The sequence below is a fragment of the Branchiostoma lanceolatum genome, chromosome 13, assembly GCF_035083965.1.
Source record: "Branchiostoma lanceolatum isolate klBraLanc5 chromosome 13, klBraLanc5.hap2, whole genome shotgun sequence".
NCBI lineage: Eukaryota > Metazoa > Chordata > Leptocardii > Amphioxiformes > Branchiostomatidae > Branchiostoma > Branchiostoma lanceolatum.
The window spans coordinates 11,135,225-11,156,521 of record NC_089734.1 but is presented as its reverse complement, the minus strand read 5'-3'; the positions used below and the strand labels follow the sequence as shown (position 1 = coordinate 11,156,521).

Sequence of the window (21,297 nt, the reverse complement as noted above, 5' to 3'; positions counted from 1 at the left end):
AATACATTGAAATTCTTTTTCACCCAGCAACACTCTACTATAGCATCACATAAAAGGAGTTCAACAAATTGAGAGACCTTGAAGCATTAGGAAAACACTTGAGGCAAAATGGAAAAAGCAGAATTCCCAGAGCAAACGTCCACCGTGTTCCTTTATTTCTCTCTTGTCTGAACCCTATCACCAAAGAGACACACTTCCAGCAGTTTGATTGATACTCCTTTCAACAAGATGAAAAGATTCAAGGCTTCAAGGTCAGACTCTGTCCAACACCCCGCTGGGGTCACAGGAAACTAAACTTAAATTGCACGTCAAGGACTTCAGCCAAAACCTGGGTTTAGCTTCTTCAGGCAGCTGCAACAGGTAGCCTGGAATCTAGCCATGTTAAGCTCTTCTTCATCTCAATCTGTTGTCAAAGTTTCTGCTTGCCAAGCAAATGATGGTTAGAAAGCAGGACAACAACTGAACAGGGCTGCATACAAGGCTATTGATCAGCCTGGAACCTGTGCAGCCATGTTCAACTCTTGTCAACATGTATGCCAATAAGTAAATAGTTTAGTCTTCTTTGTTTGTAGAGTGGAAAATTTACATACCTTTATCTAGCCTTTAGTCAAGCCTTTAGTCCAAAAGGTGCAGTACTTGTACAATGATGTTCCAGTTTTTAGAATGTTACTAGTATTAGTAAATGATTTTCACTATTAATATTGTATTGGTACTGCATGGTAACGTTACATCTGACAAAATACTGGAGTAAACTAGCCAAATCTGTCCAAAGACACAGACAACCCATAACTGTTGGAGATTTTCTACCAAGGACAAGTTGCTCATTAGACCAACATGTCAACGACCTCATTACACAGATGAGATGAGACCAGTAGATTTGTATCTGTGTCTGTGGTCTCCTGGTGTCAGACCTGATGCTGTTCAACACCTGTTAGGGGAAATTGTAGCCTAAAGGCAGAGAAAGTGAGCCTGAAATGGGCTTAAGGTCTCATTTCTGTATTACTCCGAGTGGGTATGCTAAAAGAGTACGTGGCCCAAAAAAATGAACGGCTGCATGAACGTGTGTGTATATCGGTGGGAAATTCCCTTTTGGCTAGGCCAACCTATCTCAAACGTCAAACTGATGAAAGCTTGTTTGTATCTGAAGAAATTAGCAGGCAAAGTTCGGCAGCCGCGCGCGAGGTCGGACGTACACAGGCCGGGCATTGTGTGTGAATCGGTCCGGCGCTTACAGCTGGAAAGTGGCTTTGTGGGGGTGTAGCCAAGTGCAGTTTGTAATTGCTATAAAAAGAGATTGTATGTAGTGAAAATGTTGTCAATTTTTTTACATAATCTAGGGTAAATGTTCTCAACATGGAATGAAAAACATTGGCACATTTTCTATATCTTCATTACGAACGCGCCCATGTAAAACACATATTATAACATGTAATCCTATGGGGCGAAAAAACTCATGAATGAGACCTTAAGGGGAAACGCAATTTGAGAGAGGCCCACCAAGTACAGTAGAGGCATCTTCACTGGATAGTTCTTTTAGTATTTTTTAGTAGCTTTAAAGAACACTTGCAGCTAGATGTACAAAAGTTAGGTTTGACAGGTCAGTGTAATATAATCAGCTGCTGCTGTGCTGTGTGTTTTCAGGAAGGGCAGTTATCACCATCAATACAGATAAAAATTATATGTTATAAAAGATGACTGTTAGAGTCATGGATAATGTCTTCAAATATTCCTCTCAAACTTGACGCACATCTTGGTCTTTCATTTGGTCAGAATCAATCTTTTTTCTGTGCACAAATTGCCCAATGAAAAATGCTGAAGCAAAATCAGGTTGCTCTACATCATTTTAGGAATTCTTCAAAGTTTGTTCAACTCGCCAAAAAAGATAACGTCCATCTTTAAAAGATATAAGATGATTTGGACATGAATCAGCAGCAAAAAAATTCTTTAGACCTCTAGATAGAATCTATCTGATTCAGAAAGTGTTTACCTAATGGATGCTGCAAGAGTCTAACGAGCCCCAGACAGGACATGGATTTAACCTAAGACCCAAATATGTCACTGGACCTTATGTCCTTTTCAGTAAGATATAGTTGTCTAGGTCAATAATCTGACCTTTGCATGGGGAATGAACTTAGCTAAGCCAGGGCTAGATGCTGGAAATGATGATGACTGCATGCACTGTTCTAAGAAAAAAGTAACAATATATTCAGTATCCACTCAAGCCGAAGGGACTGAGGAAAATGGTTGCTGAGGACAGGTGGTTGCTGAGGACAGGGTGGGGTTAACTAATGTAAATGGACGAGACTATTTTAATGTGGCTTGTGACTGGAGGTGGTTTCCTATGCATGTTGCTCATTTTGTCATGCTTTCCATATTAAAAGAGAAGGAAGGTCACTGTTCAAAGTTCATGCAAAACATACCTCTTTCAAATTACGTAGTTCAGTCAACTTTAAAGTACCACATTTATACATGAACTGAAAGTAACTGAAAAGATTACCTTTCCAGATCACTTTTCCTGACAGCATAGTTAGAATGATCCAGATCCAGAGCTGCTTGCACCTTTTAAGGGACCTATCTTTAGGCCTAATCCATTGAGATCCACACTTAATGAGATTCAGCCCTACTGTGCATGAGTGCTCCAACTTAATACCATCAATAAGATTAAGGACTCTGCAGTCTGATCAGTCGGTGATTGACAGAGATCTCCAAGACAGTGAACAGGAGATGGAAGGATGCAATGAGACTTAGCCTCCACCAGGCCTTCCTATGGGGTATGGATCATAGAATTTGGCACAAAGAAGGAATAATTGGCCAGGAGCGTCAGTCCACGGTAACTGCACTTGCAAATGAAACCCTCTGCATGGTGGCCAAACTTCCCTGGCAAATAGTCTCCCTACACCTGGCGTAGTTAGTCTGGTAGAGACTAGATGAGACTGGCTGCAGACAAAACGTGCTGGACTTGCTTCTGTGCTGGACTTCTCTAACTGACTTATGCGTCGCACGTGGGACCCTCTACGTCTAAGTAGGTATAAGGTCTGTGACAGACAGACTGTCTATCAGAAAGTAGCAAGAGCACCTGTTCTGGCTTTAACCCAATAGACTGCATTTCAACAGCTTTTCATCAAGTGGTCAAATCAGAAGCATATTTGCATTTGTCAGAACAGTGCAGTTATTATCTTATCATAATTACCAATGACATTATCTGTAGTCCCGAATTCAGTTTATTCTCAGTGCGAGGGTCAGGCAAACGGTCGCATTGATAACCTATAATGACTTACATGTATTCAGGTCTTAGGTCTGGGGCTTGTTAACCTCTTAGACTTGTAGTGACCATTAGGTAAACATGTGCTGAATTACATGTACTTCAGCTGTATCCTAGGGGTTTACAGTAATCTTAGTTACTGTTGATTATGCCCAAATCAATCAAAGGTTAAACTGAAAAGATTACTGTAGGAATAGAGCTCGTAGAATGGTAATGTTACCTGGGCAGAAGAAGAAAAAGTAATCTATTTACTCAAATGTGTAATAGCGAGTAAATTGGCCTTGGCCTTGCTGGAGTATATTTTTGTTTGTACAGTACAGTGTACATGTACCTCTTACTAATCAAAATGCAAGTCATTCCTGTTGTATGTTAATCTTTGCAACACATGCTGAACAACTCAGTTGCATCTCAACATTCTCACAGGTATCAAATGCATAGAAAAACCTTATAGCAATGGCACCTGGTAAGGCTAGGGAATGGAAGCATCATTCTAGGATGGTTCAAATCATCCACACATAAAATATATACACTTTGACTTTGACCGATTACAGAAGTATGCCATAGCGCTGCAGATGCTGAGTTACCATGGTTTCAACACAGAATATATCAAATCTTTGGGTCATTTCCAGTTAAGTGACAAAAAGTCTCAAGAAAGGCATTCATTGATGGTTTGTATCAAAAGAAAGGGTTGACAGGCACACCAAGGGGCCATCACGCACAGCACAGTAAGGTCCCCAAAGTGACTGCTTTGGTATGCTATCAGTTTCTGGAACAGGGTACAAGAGCAGGTGCAGCATTGGTAGAGAGGACCTTGGCACCCTAGACTGGTATCCAAAACTGTTATAGCTCGAGACTGGAGGCTTGGCACCCTAGACACTATAAATCCAGGTTTATGGCTGATGTTGTTGGATACATTTATGTCTTCTTTCCTTATAGTTATACAGAGAACTGTACAGCCATCTTTTTTCTTTCCTTAAAGTTCATTCGAACCAATACATTTTAGTTCAAGCTAAAAGATCCAATGAAATCTACATATAGTTCCAAATACTTAATAATTAATAAAAAATAATGTATCTTAGTCCTTGGAAAAGATGTGAGCATTGAAAATGGTGAAGTCACAATTTTGTGTTTTTGAATCATGATTAAGTGTTGGCAATTACTTTTGAAACTCCATCAGTTTTTCAAACAGAACTATGTGCACTTGTTGAATCGGATGACAATGCCATACAGGTCTTACATAACTCTTCCCCCTTTGTGGTTTCTGACAGAATGATGATCGGCAATGTAAAACATCTTCTAAGCATTAAATCTCATTAGAAAAACAGCCAAGTACAAATACTTTGTGATTACTTTCGAAACTAGGGATTTGGTAACATTGTTACGGTCATGTGATACAAACTGCCCATGTGTGTACACCATGTGATGAACATATAAGGAGCGGGTGATAGGTCAGGTCCATAGACGGCTAGTAAAACTAGACTCCAGTGACAAACATGCTAGGAACTTTCACATAAAAAGGTTTTATGTGGCTAAATCTCCTGCAAATGGTGTCCTCACCAAATAGAGGTGAAGTTTGCTATTCAGTGCATATACGAAACCAACTTATTTAATTCCCAGATGTCAATCTTTTAATTTTTTGTCGTCTGTATATAATTCAAGACAATCATACAATTTGCTATGATTGTACACACATCTTTCAAGTTCTTTTTCCTAGGAAAATTTGTAAAAATTTCCAGTCCTCAAGTTGGGTGAAAGAGCCTGGTAGGGTACTAATACTATTGGTTACCAGGCCAGTGTAGCAGGGCAGTATATACCCCTGGTGTATTTTGACCAGGGGTGTATTTTTGCCTGCTACACCAGGATAAGGATTCCAGTTTGCTTTGATTTGTTCACTGGGGTCACTCTATGGATTCTACAAACATTCAGCCTGACCATGGTCCATGTGGAAGAATGCCTGGCAAAATATACAGAGCAGCTAGGGGAGCCTCCAGACCTTTTGATGTTTGAAAGCTTGAATGCTGGTCACTGACAGCAAGAATGCTTTAGGGCAGGGTGTAGGGATGTGGGGGAACAGAGTTCAAATTTAACACTGCTCAGAATGCTTTTATATTCATAGAGGACACTGTAAAAGTCAGCCACTACTGTTGGCTGTAGATAAATCAGTACATTGAGTATATATAAACCTGTTGATAGACATTTATATAATACATAACAACGGCAAGATATACAAAATGTACTCACTTTTGTCGTAGTGCTTTTGTTTTTATAGAGGACATCGTAAAAGTCAGCCACTACTGCTATAGCTGTAGATAAATCAGTATATTGAGTATCTATACACCTGACGCTTAGCCATTCAGAATATAAGAATATTTACTTATATACTCACTTTTGTCGCAGTTTTCCAACGCTAGTGCTGCATGAGAAGCCTTGTAATACTTGACGTATCCAAAGCCTTTTGGGTCGCCCGAGCCGCGATCGCGTACCACATTCACGTACTCAATTGGACCCCATTCCTTGAAGATGTCCTTGAGATCCTCCTCTTCCAGAGACTTTGGGATGACCAGGAATAGTCTGGTGAGTGACTCGGCGTCGATGCTAATGTCGTTTGTGCTCCCGCTGCTTCGCGACTGGGCTACCATCACCTGCAACCACAAATCCTGTTAGTATGAGACAGCAACCAAGTCTGACTCCCTCTCACCCTAAGTTCTGACTAACCAATCCTGAGCTTTTTGCAGGGCTTCCCAGCTTGAAAAACAATAATCCGATCAACCTCAGACAACCTCTGCACCACCTGACCCTATCAAAGCCACTCAGTGGGACAGGCACCCTCCCTAGGAAAACAGCTCGATGTACCCAACACATGAATATATTAGGAGAGGTCAAAAATGTGTACCTGCCCTAGGCGGCTCTCCTTTAGAGGGACTTGATAACCATATTAGATGCAGCTGTCACAGTAAGATCCAAAACAGCCACAAACCTAAACTCCAGATAGAGTAGACCTCTTTAATGGGCCTCTTTGGGAGGTAAAGAACTTGTACAAAATTCTTTAAATCAATTTCAGGGCAAGTTGGTTTCAACATTGACCCCTTCAGGAAAAAATGCTAATTGACTTCTTGGAGTGTGAAAAATTTGCCCTTGGTTCAAAATGTCTGCTGAGGTTTTTGCCATTATGTTGGATCCCTACAGTTAGATGGGAGTTTTGAAATATATCTTGATTAGTGTATTAGGAATATCCCTCTCAAAGTTCAATGTGGTAGCCAAGGTTGAGAGATCCAACCATTAGCTCCCTGGGGTTATAGGGGAGTTATATATTACTGGACTAAGAGCATTAGACTTTCTCTAACAGGTGCTGACAGGAGGGTGCCCAAAGCTGCAAACTTTACAAGCTCTTTCATTCTGAGATTAAACAAACTTTCAACACTATATTTCTGGGAAAAACGGCAGTCCAGCTGGTTGAAATGGCCATTTCATGAAGTACAGTGCTTGCCTGGAGTCCATCCCCTGTAGTTTACCACTGGCTCATTCTTTTTGCTTGCTAACAACATGGTTAGTAAGTGAAAGGAATGAGCCAACAGTAAGCTATGGAGGATGGTACCCAGGCTATTACAGTGCAGCAACCAAGTTGTTTGAAGAGGAGAGGATGTCATACTATTATCAGCCTCACATCATTTCCCCCACTTCTTAGCTACTTTCTTGGATTATTGGCTGTTTGGTTAATTAACTGGATAACCTAAAATGTGATGTTTTCTAGTCTGACATTGCTCTAGTGGATAAGCCACAGCTTGGCCTGAGGAGTAAGTAATGTTATACGGCCCCCTTGCCACTAGATGGCAATCGCTGAGTGACCATTGAGAGACTAATATCAAATTTCTGTGGCCTTTCATTTCATAATTGGAAAAATTATGCACAATGTATGATTTGAAAGACAACAAAACACACAAAACGTAAAGAGATCTATTCTTTATCTATGAAATTCATTAAGGGACCTGGCAAATGTTCGCTCAGTGATCACAGCTTCTAGTGGAAAAGGGGTGCTGAAGGGAATGAATTTTGGGAAAGATCTGGAATCAGATTACAAGTTTGGGTGACTATCTTACATCTGGTAGCATTTTTATTCTAAATATGGTTATTGTATCTTCCTTCCCTTGCACAAGTGTACTGTTGCTTCAAGGCATGTCCAAACTGAATCTCTTCATCCTAATGCCACCATGATATCCGTCACTGCCCTTCAATATGTTATCAGCAATAAAGAAACGCTGGATGCCTTTGGGCAGTTTGGATAGCGTGAAATGAAAAACACTCTATATTTGTATGTGAGGAATCTATCTTGGGATATTGCTTGACTTTTCATGACCCTATAATTCATAATAGACCATTGTCTTCTCCTTTGGAAATCACCAAGCAATAAGGGGAGTTTTATAATACAATGCTAAACTTTTTTCCAACACTAAAGTATTCACGGATCGAATTTTCGACGACCACTGTCGCCTTCTTCAGGATCAATAATGACCAATCACTGCCGAACGTAAACTCGCGAGAGTTACAGACACGTGACTTTATTGACAATTGGTCAAACGTGCCAGGAAGTTTGTAACGCCCACTGTCTCTGTTGAATGACGGCTGGAGTGCCCTGATGTATATGGCCTCCTTTATACCTCTCACAAAGTAGTCCTGCTCAGTGTCCAGTATTCTGACTTTGTCCAGCGAGACGGTATGGCCCGGAGATTCAATGTGGATGTGTTGAGAGACTTCAGACGAATGCGAGCTGGGGCGTTTGTGTTCAAGGAATCTGGTTCTCAACGAGCGTTCTGTCTCACCAATGTAGAATTCTTCGCAAGTCCCTTGTCTAGTGGTTCCCTGACACGGAATGTGGTACACTACGCCGCACTTCTCTTCTCTAGGGGTTTTGTCCTTCGGCGCCACGAGAAGCTGTCGCATTGTGTTAGTAGGTTTGAAGCAGGTGGAGATCCCGTGTGAAGCAAATATTCTGCGTAGGGGTTCTGAGACGGTCTTGATGTACGGAAGGGTGATGCGTCCTTTGTCCCTCTCTCTTGTCCCCGGGTTCCTGTTGTTCTGTTGAGGGGGCTTTGGTGCGGTCGCCTTGTCTATGGCCCACTTAGGGTACCCGCAGTCCTTCAGTGCCTGTTTGATGTGTTGTTTCTCTGTCTCTCTGTCGTGTGGATCCGTTATGATCGTGTCAGCTCTGTGGAGTAACGTCTTCACGACCCCAAGTTTGTGTTCCAGAGGATGGTTGGATCTGAAGTTGAGGTATTGGTCCGTGTGAGTGGGTTTCCGGTAGATGCTCAGACGTAGTGAACCGTCGTCTTGGATCGTGGTGAGAGTGTCGAGGAAGGGGAGGGTTCTGTCTTGTTCTTTCTCCGATGTGAATTTGATGTCGGGGTCCAGAGAGTTGAGATGGTCTATGAATTCCTGTGCGTGGGCTTTCTTGAGTTTGGTGTGTGTGTCGTCGACGTACCGGAACCACCAGAGGGGAGGGTGTGGAGCTGTAGATATGGCGAGTTGTTCTAAGTGTTCCATGTACAAGTTGCATACTATGGGGGACACAGGTGAACCCATAGCTGCCCCATGTATCTGTTGATAGAAGCTGCCATCGTACAGAAAGTATGTGCAATCCAAACAGACTTTCAGTAGATTGACGACCTGGGTAGGTGACATTGTGGAACGCTGTGGTAGTGTGGAGTCCTCTTGTAGTCTTCGTAGGATGATGTCCAGGGCTTTGTTCACAGGAACGGATGTGAACAGTGATACCACGTCAAAGGAGCAGAGTTCTTCGTCTTCTTCCACTCTGCGGTGTTTGATGAGTTCTGCAAACTGTTGAGAATTCACGATATGATGTTCCGATTTCCCGTACAGTGGTGACAGAGTGTCCGCAAGGAATCTGGCACTGTTGTAAGTGATGGAACCAATGCTGCTAACGATTGGCCTCAGTGGTGTGTCAGGTTTGTGTATCTTTGGTAAACCATAGAATTTCGGTGGTGTTTCGGTTGTAGGGTACAGTCGTCGGTAGGTGATATAGTTGATCCCCCCTTCCTTCTCGATGTCTTGCAGGACGGAAACCAGTTCTTTCTTGTATCTACTGGTAGGGTCTCTTTTACCTAGCTTGCGGTACGTTGCGGTGTCGTCCAGCAGGTCTCTACACTTCTTATGGTAATCTGTCTTATTCAAGACAACTACCGAGCGCCCCTTATCGGCGGGTAGGATGGTGATGCTTTTGTCCCGTTTTAGAGAACGAAGAGCTTCTCGTTCTTCTTTCGGGAGGTTGTCTTCGGGTCGTTTTTGGCGATTGAGTACAGAGTTAACTTTACAACGCAGGGTATTTGCTTCTATTTCAGGAAGCTTGCAACACACAGATTCTGTCTGTGCAACAATATGGACGACGGGAATGTCGGGTTTTGCAGCGGCGTAGTTCAGTCCTTTAGCCAAAACGGAAAGTTCGGGGTCGCTGAGGATTCTATCAGAGCAGTTTTTCACCCATTTTCTCATGCACTCAGATGCAATGGAATTGTTGTTGTGTTCCTTCCTAGTCTGGCAAAGACGGGAGAATTTGTTTTGTTGTCGTGATTTGCTCAGTTCGTGTTCTCGAATTTGTGAGTTCTGAATTCGGGACCTCAGATCAGATGAGAGCTCCGCTCATTATAATAAGGGGAGTTCTTTTACAATGATTTTGCAGTATAATAACAGTTGATTTTTCAACTAGTACTAGTACTGTACTGTACTGTATAATTATGTATGTGGTGACTTACACAACCAAGACCTTTATGACATCTATTGACTTTCATGCTGGTTGAAGGACTCATATTTGTATGAAAGGAATCTATCTAGGGATATTGCATGATCTTTCGTGACCCTATAATTCATAATGTAGGCCAATGTCTTCACCATTGGAAACCAGCGAGCAATAAGAGGAGTTTCTTTGCCATGATTTTGCGGTATCATACAGATAATACAATACCAGTATTGATTTTTCAACTACTAGTACATGGATGTGGTGACCAAGACCTTTGAAATCGGCCATATACAATTTACAGTGATTCACTACATCAATATAACTTTTATGCTAGCTGCATGAAGAACACAAACTGACAACGATATTTCAAAATAGAATAGAAATCTATCTGTATGTAAAGTATGTAGCTCAAAATCTATAGAGATTTAGTAAAAATTCAATATACAGTGTAGTCAAACGTGCTAAAAGAAGATTAAGGGATAAAATCTGGTCTATGTGGACAAGTGGTCACTGTAGACAGGATTCTTAATGCATGTGTCATATTGGCCAGGTGATTACATTATAGAGGTGGCCACTAGTACAGGTTTGACTGTACACAAATATTCTATTTTCTCTACAATCCTTCTGTTCAGCCACAGTTCTCCCCAACCTTGCCATGTGGGAATGTTTAGCTGAGTTGAGATCCAGTGCCTGTCCAGGCTGCTATGTGACTTTGATTATCTTGGCTGCTGCCAGTTTTAATATCTCCTGCTAGGGGCATTCAGGGTCACTTGGACCTGGACGACTGCCCTGCACATGTGGCACCTGTCAAGGTCAACTCATCAGAAGGGAGGGGTGTGATAGGGGAGAGAAATAGTCAATCCTTCAAAGTGGCATTGGTGCAAATGATGGCCTAGCGGTTAGGCTAGCTGACAGAGGATCGAGAGGTCACAAACTTGATACCTGGCTATACTTTGTGTCCTTTGGAAAGGCACCTAACACATTTACTTTCCTCACTTCATCCAGGTGTAAAAATGGGTGAACGACTTTTGGCTGGACTTGGGAGATAAAAGGCGAGGAAGGAAGGAGAGGGAGGGAGGGGCTATACATGTACCTTCCCATACCGTTCCCAAGTGGACTAACAACCCACAGCAATCTTACCATTCTTACAGTAGCATTGTCTCTCCTAGTCTCTACACCAGAAACTGCTGAGAAAACTTTTAAATTTTATTCAGAACCATCCCTGTAGTATCAGGATGCCTACTTGAACACATCCATGTGCCCTACTTTTTGCATGACCTGTGAAATGCCAAGGTCATACAGGTTGCCCCTCAGGTATGCTATAAAAGATCCAGTAAAAAACACAGATGGAAGGGTAATGCATGTCAGACTAAATCGTATAAACATCACAGTAACATAAATCATAATCTCAACAGTTGGAAAAGCTATCCTTAACCTTCTCCCTGCAGCCTAACCCTATGACCAATACATTTTTTTTTTCCAAAAGGCTACTTCAGCAGGCAGAAGGTTAAACAAGACTACGTCCAGGAACAAAGATACGGAAACTGGAAGTTCTGCTGCAGTACTAAGTTCGGCCACCAGGAGGCCCAAAATCGACATTGACCTTTGTGTCCACAATACCTACTAACATACTAAATATCATCGCAATCCATCCAAAGGTTCTTAGGATATTGGCCCGCATACACACATACACACATACACATGTATATATATGTATGCACGCGCGTATGCACACACACACACACACACACACACACACACACACACACACACACACACACACACACACACACACACACACACACACACACACACACACACACTGCAGATGGAAGGGACTTGCATTTCTGACAAATCCTATAATAGATAGCACAGCGATATTTAAAGTTTAACAGTTAGAAAAGCTATCCTCAAACTACAATCTTGAAATGTGCAGTTTTGTTTGAACAGAAGTGACTCAGAGGAGGAAGTTATCCTTCAGCAGTGTTTGTGGTCTACCATAATATCCTGGACTGTGGCCACCAAGGACAGGAAGCACTCTGACCACAGCGGTATGCCAGAGCTTCCGTCTGGGGGACAACTTCTGACCCAATGCCTGAAGACATCTACATCTGTATCTCAACTGTTCTGTTTAAGGCATCATAGCTCTGCGCTGCACCACGTATGACTGCAAAGTGTAAATTTAAGACTTTGGAAAGATTTCTAGATCTCCTACTTACATTTTGTACATGTACATGTATTCTACACTTCTATTTTGTACAATGTTTGATAGTTGTTGCCAACTTGCCATACATTGTAGAGTGCACAATTGTTGTGCAAGAACGTTTTTCTTCTTCTTCTTCATAGAAATTGATTTCTATCTGGTTAATGGCCTAATGATGAAGATGTCATTCAATAATGAGAAAGAACTGGCTTTGTATTTGAATGCTATGCATGAATTAGGGAAAATATATTGCCTTGATGGACGTTTGTGTTCTTTTAATGCTTTTAATACTTAAATTTTGGTTGTCAAATGGATGCTTGTTGTACATGTACAATCAAGACTTAACTAGCGGTCTTGTCAAAAAATTCCTGACAAACTTTTCACAGGCCTTTCTTTGAAGAAGAAGTTACTGCAAGGTTTCTTGTCCTTGTCACACTTAAGACATGTAAGAAGAGTGATGGGAACAAATCCAGATGCCGAGGCCACGTATATCAAACTTTAAGACTTACCCCTCAAATACCATGGTGACCACAGTAAAACTGTCAGTGTGTCTTTGCAACTACAGAATAAACTAAGTATGGTGCAAAGTAAACTCTGGTTAACTTCCAAGATAAAACTCTTCTTTCAGAAAAGGCCAAATACCCAGTCTCTAAGCAGATGTGGGGTGGAAGATCGTAATGCTTTCTAACTACAAGGATTTTCTGACAGCCATTCACCAATCTATAATGCACTTCATATCAGCGTTTGATAGAGATCCTTTAGATAATTAAATAATTAAATATTTGGAGATAGTGTATTTCCTACATTAATGATTAAGCTGGCATACACATATTCTATGAAACAAAACAAAGTAGCAATTTTTTGTTTCTTTCTAAAATGGTTCTCACATCATTTGATGTTTCAGGTGTAGCAGGCCAGACTGTATCCCTGGCAAAAATATACCCGGGTACATTCTGGCCAGGGATACAATCTAGCATGCTACACCTGTAATATATCTTCTTTTTTTCCCTAGTCTAGACAGCCTTGAAAGAAAAACATGAGATCTGCAAAGAGACTGGGCAGATGTTTGTCGTTAACTTAATCAGAGAAGAGGGTACATGTAACAGTAGAAGTTCATGGACGAACAGAAGGGGGCACTGAGGACATAGAGTTGGCTATAACGGGCCTCCTGCTGAAGTGAATTACTCAAGAGAGGGAGATTGGGCAGTGCGTTTGCATGGTATAATCATCAAAGACTGGCCTGACATGCCTTTTTGTGGGATGAAACCTCCAGTGGTGGGGTCATTGGAACAGTACTGTAAATGCATTTGATTTTGTGGCGGTTTGAGGTACATTGCGACTGACTCAGTAACTGTGACATAATGTTTGTGGTCTCTGCAGTAACTTAAATGCAAACTTAAAATCACGGCAAGAATGCTTGTTTTGTCTTCAGCCCGCCTACCACCTTGTTCAAACCGTGAACTAAAAAAAAAGTTGCGCTGCAAACACTACATTCTGTTATTTTCTCTCTAGTACGAAATTAAATCACCACAAACTTAAATGCATTTAGTAAACAGAAACATAATTCACATTATGTACAATACACTGCAAGGTAGTTAGTGTTATGTTTATATGGGTGCACTGAATCCATAAATTGTATATTCTCAAGATTTGTACTTTTGCGTCCTGTTTATGTTTGCAATGCCGGTAGCATAATAATCCTTCTGAAAATATATCAACATAAAGAATTTCTGTACCTAATCAGGTAAAAGATTGATACACTTAACTAGTAATTTCTTTGTTGGACACAGCAAGAAACAAATGAATAGATTATTTCATTGGGTGGGCCGACTACTCACTAGATCTCTTAGCAGCCAGGGGCTGAATTGCGAGGAGCTTTCAATTGGCTGGGCTAAATTGTACGGGTTTGTTGTGGCTATTCAGCGTTAACTCAGGTGACCTCAATACGAATGTATAACTTTCGTTTTTGCAAGAAAGATCAAATTGGTATCAGATAGACTCTATCTTTTTAGTAAATATACATGTACCACAGTGACTGTACCTCTACCTGTGCAAGAGCACCACCTAGTGGTTAGCCACCAAACTGCAAAATGGCAGATGTCCAACTTCAAAACCTGGAGGAATTCAAACTGGAGCTAAGTAAAATTGAAGAAGTATTGAGTTTATTGAGATCCACCTTAAGCTGTATCTCAACAGACATGTTTCTTTCCCCCAACACTGATATTGTTTCTTAACATTCCCTCTTGGCATAGCAGAATCCTGAGGGACACAATTCATGTCAAATTCTCTTACACTCAATACCCCATTCTGTTCATACAGGTTACATCCCCTATAAATCTCTGTCCAACAAAGTCTCAATGTGTAGATATTCTTCCAATCTCTCGTAACAAGAGACCCTTGCTTGCAATTCTCTGATATTATCCTAGCGCTGTGAATGGGGAAAATGCTTGCAGGGATTTAATTTCATTGTAGGGCACTGAAAAATTGAGTAAGTGTTCGCAGCGGTTTTAAGTTCACGAAGGGAACAAGGACGTAGGCGGATAGAAGAAATATCAAAAATCTTTTTCGGTAGTTTAAGTTTGTTGCGAAGAGGTCACGGCGAAAACCGCAAATGTAAAACAACTGCTAACATTTCACCTTTTACAGTATTTTGTCTGAGAAGACAGCACGACCAGACTGTTGCACTAGAGTTCATGGCAAGCTGCCTAAGTCACTACCATATCAGATACATCCAGCTGTCTGGGTGGATCTTTGATCACAAAGGTTTAAAATACAACATGACACTCCTTCAAACAGCATAAAGGGAATCTTTTGGGGACTGATGATACATTTGTACTCTGAGATTTTATGTACTGACAGTACAACAAGGATGAGTTTCAAAAGTGAGAGAAACTATCTTACTTACCTTGCCCAAAGTTGGCTTATATACAAATGTATTTCTATATATAATCACACAGTGACATTGCTGTATCAGATACTCTATATTTATGCCAACAAATTTTTAGTTTATCATGCGAATCTCTTTTTTATTGACTTGTTTTCCAAGTACAATTTTAAATTTACTGGCAAATCTCTTTGATTTACATGTGGAAATTGTCCCTTCAAACAATAACATAATACAATGTATATTCATATAATGTTACAAACAAAACTACCTAGGAAAATTATTAATAATAAAAAAGCAAAACAGGATACACACATGGCTCATATTTGCATAAAAACTATTAGCAAATAGATCCTGATTAAACAGAATACAAAGCTGTACATGCGGAAAAGAGGGTATACATTTAAGTACATGCATTGTGTTTTATTCAAAAGTATATTGTATGATAATAGTATAATATTCTAACAACGTGCACAAGTAGTCTAGTGTTTACTTATACTACAAGCACTTTCTCAAGGTCTTCATCTGATTGAAGACGTGAATCGTTAGATAACATCGATGGAAGGTATATTTTTATCTCACAACCGATCATACGCTTACATGTAATTGCATTGACATGATCCATGCACGTCAGTAGACATTGTTTACAAATATTCTTTGTCCAAGAGTTTAGACAACAAATGTTTGAAACATTTTATTCCAGGCAAACACACAGTTTGTACACTTACAATTCTTAACCAGTCCTGCAGATAATGACAATTTCACCTTTTATTTACCTTACAAACACATTTATAAGCATATGTGCCCGCAAGTTAACTGACTCTAACAGACACAATCTTATTCAAAGATCAACAGATTACGTTCTTGTATTGTTAGTAGCCAGTTATTTAAGTGCGGTATGACGTCAATCGGGCCAGTCTTTTGTTATCGTGAGGTATGAAAATTGCTGCTTGTTTTGAGGTTAGCGTGACATTAACGACTCTCCCTGACTCTAAAGGTTGGTTACACCCAGTTTGTGCAGTAGATAAGAATAAATTGTACCAGTAATTGTTTCCTTATAGATGGCACATGACATACAGTACTTGTAATGGTAAACAAAATTATGCAGGTATGAAAATTGCTTGTTTTGATGTTAACGTGACATTAACTTCTGACTCCCTGACTCTAATGTTACACCCAGTTTCTACTAACTGTAGATAAGAATAAATTCTACCAGTATTTGTTTCCTTATAAGTTATAGATGGTGCATGTACAATGTACAGAACCAAATGGTAAAGAAAATTATGCAGGTATGAAAATTGCTTGTTTTGAGGTTAACATGACATTAACAACTCTAAAGGTTGGTTACACCCAGTTGCTGCTGCAGATAAGAATAAATTGTACCAGTAAGTGTTTCCTTAATATAGTAGTAATCATACAGTACTTGTACCAAATGTAAAAAACAAACGTACGTATTGGTATTGTTTGGTCTTCCTGATCTTCTAAAATCTACACCATGTACATGTAGTCTTTCTGGACATAAAGAAAGAAAAGTTTATTGCGTCTTTAAGGACATACAAAAAGAAAAGTTTCTTGTGTTCAACCTTCCCGGTCCAGTCCTTTCTTATCCAGGAATGAAGAATAGATTCTACCAGTTTTACGTTGTTGGTTCCTTAGAGCAGTAACCTCCATTAACATTAATCTGCCAGGTTACATAAATCCCCCACTTTGAAAATCAGTGGGTTTGAGCAATCTCTAGTGCAGCACCCCTCCTTCGCATTCACCAAAGGACACTATCTACCTATGCAACAAACCAAAAACCATGCATACAAATCTATCCATAACTCTTCAAGTTATTGTGTTTGCAAGTCAAGTTCCATAAAATAAACAAGACAACTAACAAATACAAGTGAAAACTTTGCCAAGTTTTCATCAAGTAAACTTTCCATAAAAAATCAATGCATCTCTTATTTCCTTCTGATCAGGAAATGCAGTTTTATAACGCCTCCAAGGGAAATCCAGAATTGGGGTATAAAACATGTCCATATCTTATTCTCTGAGGGCCCAAGTATATGTAAATCAATGGCTGGTCCACTTATCACATGGAAGCACATGGTCATACCACTATCCTGGAGGAATAAAGTAATCCAGATAGATGGAGTGGGTGTTTCTTGGTTGTCTGATCCAAAGTGAAGAGGACGGATAGGTGTAAGAAATACATGTGCATCTTTGCTTCAAGGACACTCGAGGCTCCAGGAAATTTTCTTGTTGGAACGGACAAAAAATTCACCAAACAAATCTGAACTTCATGACATGAAATTGATGAAAATGACAGATTTAGCAACAAACAGCCAACAGCTTCCAAACAATGAGTGGGACAGGGAAAAAGTTAAAGCTGCAATGTACAATGTAGAGACAGCCACTAACATTAATCTGCCGGATTACAAAAATCTGCCACTTTGAAAAACAGTGGGTTTGAGAGATGAGCAGTTTAGATAATACAGGAGTGTATTATGCTGAAGGGATGTTGGGTTGGAGATCTGTTTAGACGTATCTTGCCAGGGTGGCAGAATTATGCACCCTGGTGGAATTACATTGTATGTTAGTAGATGTTACTTGAATACCGTAGTCACTATTTGTATAGTGGCGATAATGAGATATGGAACATTGCTTTAGCCTCTTTCTAATGCAGAAAACTTGGCCCTCTTTGGTAAAGTGAAGATATTTTTTATCTCTTTTTCATTTCAGAAAGGAGTGATCGATCGTAGTGATAACAGAAAGAAGGTCACTTGTTGGTATGTTTTCATCAATGAAGAAAGATCGCACACAAAGATTCAAGTTTCTGGTGGTTCAATTCTACAGTTATCAGACGAATATCTCTGTCCATCCTGGGTACAATGGGTCATTGTGCCACATGTGAATGTTTGAATGCTTTTCGAAGGTTTAGGGAGACAATGATTAACACTTTGGAATGAAAACTTAATTGACAGCCAATTTGACTTGCATGTTAAACAGAACAAACTCTAAAACAAAAGTTCTGTATCTGTATCGATATAGCCGGCATAGCCGCCCTTCGAGTTCCACTCTACGATCGTTCTAGGAAAATACAAACTTTTGAACATGCTGCGGCACAAGCACCACTCCTTCATGTTTTTTTCAACTCACGCTCTTCTGGCACCACCTTTGGCGATGCATATTTCTTGCGTAATAAGTATGCAATTATAAATGGTGATGATGGTGTTTACATGCTGTGGTGGTGACTGATTGATTAATTAAGATTGACAGCTGCCCTGTGGCGCCTCACAGGGGGCGCAACAGGTTGTCTTTTATCACGCATAATCCGGTCAGTAATTTTCTTCAATAATACGATTATCACAGCTTGCTGATTGATGGTTTGCTGCGCCTACACAAGATCTTAATTTTCTTAGCACAGGTGAAGGCAGGGACAATATGGTACCGACTGTTTCTTATCGGGAAAGCAACTGCCCAAGGCACCGCATTTATCTGGCTTTTGGCACCAGGTGTTCCATCTGTTTGAATGGTGATACCCTGGAATCAGGATATCAGTTGTTTGAAGCATGCTGTGCTGAAAATCAAGAATGAAACTATCCAGTACACAAGCTTCACAACCATATCCACCTCTATAATTTAGCAATTTCTAAAGACTGCAATAGAAGAATCCAGACTGCGACCAACTGAGACCGGTATTTTTCAATGGGCGTTGGTTAAACTTGGTTGTTACAACTTGAAAGAAATTGTCTATAACTTCTTTACTTCATTTACGAACAAGATTACTTGACATTACTGGTGGATCATACATGTAGGACTTGGACAATGGAACAGGTGGTTAAATCTGGAGAAAATTAGGATCCACACGGAGAAAGTTTGTAAAGAACAAAATACGACCTCCACTGAAGTGACAAATCCAAGTAGCAAGAAATCTAAGAATGACTTTAGGGAAGGTAATTCTGTATACAAAATCTTAGACTCTTTGGTACAAACATAGAGAAAAGCTACAATTACAATGATTATCATAGCTTAGATCTACTGGCTAGAAAGAGACAAAAAATAAAAAGATCAACCACAAAGTTTCAATTATGAAATGATACCTACCTTGCTGACCTTTGAAGTATGCTAAATGGTATACTATGAACAACTTTTTTCTTAACGTTAGGCCATGTTGATTCGATTATATGGATGACATCTGTGCAAGCATCAATTTTTGTCCATTCCCCCCCCCCCCAAAGTTGTTGGCCATATTGTAAATCATACAAAGTAACTGCAAAATGAGAAAATATATGCTGTAAATTGCAGACAAAAAAATTTAAAAAAACAGATACAAGATGCCGTAGAAGAATCTATTATCTGGTATACCAGTATTCTGTGTGTTATTAAAGTTTTGTTCATCTTTCCTAAACGTAGATTTCATAATGAAGGCAACTTTATTTTTTTGCCAAACCTTTTTTCATTTACATGCTCCCATCAGTATTGGGGTTCCCAGAGGATGTCATCCATATACTATTATTAATCAAATCAACATGGCCTGATAAAACTATAAAAAGAGTATAATTGATGACCGACCTTGAGTGGTTTTGGCTCTGGCCCGACTTGTTTCCCATGCATCTCTTCCACTGCCATCATGGCCTGGGAAGCCCTGGCGTACTTGATGTAGGCAACACCTTTGCTCTCTTTGGTGTTCTGTAGAATAACAATGACAAAAACAGTGAACACAATGATTAAAAAAAATCAACCTTGACCTTTGTTATTCCAATACATACTGAACATCATCATAATCTATCCAGAGGTTCTTAAGTTATGCTGACTACAAAAATCCTGAAACACACACAGACACACAGACAGACACACCCAAAACTATATCTTCATTTTTCATGGAGTTAATAACAGACAAAATATAAAAGACAAGTATATGACAATTATAGTAATACGTACGTGTATATTCTTTCAAATTCAATCAACAAGTCTTGATCTAGCAGTACAAATATACAATGTACATGTGTATAGCGGATTTTTTAAAGGTCATCAATATTGTCACACGTCCAACTTTCATAAAGCATTGTAAATATAGAAATGTCACGTCGTGAACATTTCTGCATTTACAGTACCCATTTTTTACATACATTTGTTGTAGATTTAATGATTATTCTGTATAAACTAGTTTAAAAATTATTTCACTTTCATTATGTCAAGAAATGGGAGGACTTCAAAGCACATATGGACAGGTAAAATTACTTTGAAAATGGGTCAACTTCAGAATCTGTTTTCATTTCCGTTTGATCTATAGGGCTCCCCCTTACTCATAAATTCCTATAGATTCTTCCCTTCATTTATCAGCCCTATATCCTTTTCAGGTCTCAAATTATCTTTAAATGGAGGTGACCTAAATTGCTTCTGAAGTCTGTATCCATTCAACGCCAGTATGGGAAAGTTGGGCCTTTTTCTACGCCACACTGTGTCATCAAGTACTTTCAGCTGTGGGTTTTCAACTGCCCCAGTGACCTTTGACCTGTCAACATCACTCACCATGACCTTGAACTGTCACAAATGACCTACATGCCCTTGAAGACAGTGCAGTACTGTTTCCAGCCATGCAAATTCACCACAACAAATTATAACAACTTTCACATGGGTTTAGTTCGGACTCCTATGTTAAAAAACTTCAAACAAGAAGAATTGGCTTTGTAATATCATTTTGATAGGAAAACTGTCGGAAACTTTATTGGAGTTCCATGTGTTCAGCACACATCCATAAAACCACAGGTATTCCTGTAAATTTTGTTAGGGGGGACAGATTTAATCATAAATAATTGTAAGAAACAGATGTGTTCAACAAGAAATGCTTTCTGGATCAGTGACTATCCTTCCATCACTTTTTAGTAAAACTCCCTGGTTATATCTCTACAAGAATCACAACATTGATGAAAGATTTGTTACAATTTAATAATAATGATTTCTAAGAGAAGATTCATCTCCAGCTGACAGCAATTATCACACAATGTATGCCTTCTCTACATTGAAATGACGGGAATTGAATACCTAGCTTTATTTAATTAAACACTGTCATCAGTCACCTTGTCACATAATGTAACGTTACATGCACAACGCACCACAACACTTATACATGTAGCATACAACGAGAGGCAATATTCCTTGACAAAGACTAGAGATGATCAGTGAAAAATTTGGGTAAGTCCAATTTTTGT

At 39.8% G+C, this 21,297-nt stretch overlaps 1 protein-coding gene across 4 annotated transcripts in view; it reads right to left on the bottom strand.

The window, feature by feature from the left end:
* Positions 1–21,297, bottom strand: part of LOC136446786 (RNA-binding protein 45-like) — a 68,026-nt gene that overhangs the window by 12,825 nt on the left and 33,904 nt on the right. For all 4 annotated transcript variants that reach the window (XM_066445361.1, XM_066445360.1, XM_066445362.1 and 1 more), the window contains exons 3-4: positions 19,658–19,774; positions 5,649–5,904 (exon numbers count right to left, since the gene is read on the bottom strand). In XM_066445361.1, the coding sequence (XP_066301458.1) occupies positions 5,649–5,904; positions 19,658–19,774 (373 nt within the window). The remainder of the gene's footprint in view (positions 1–5,648; positions 5,905–19,657; positions 19,775–21,297) is intronic.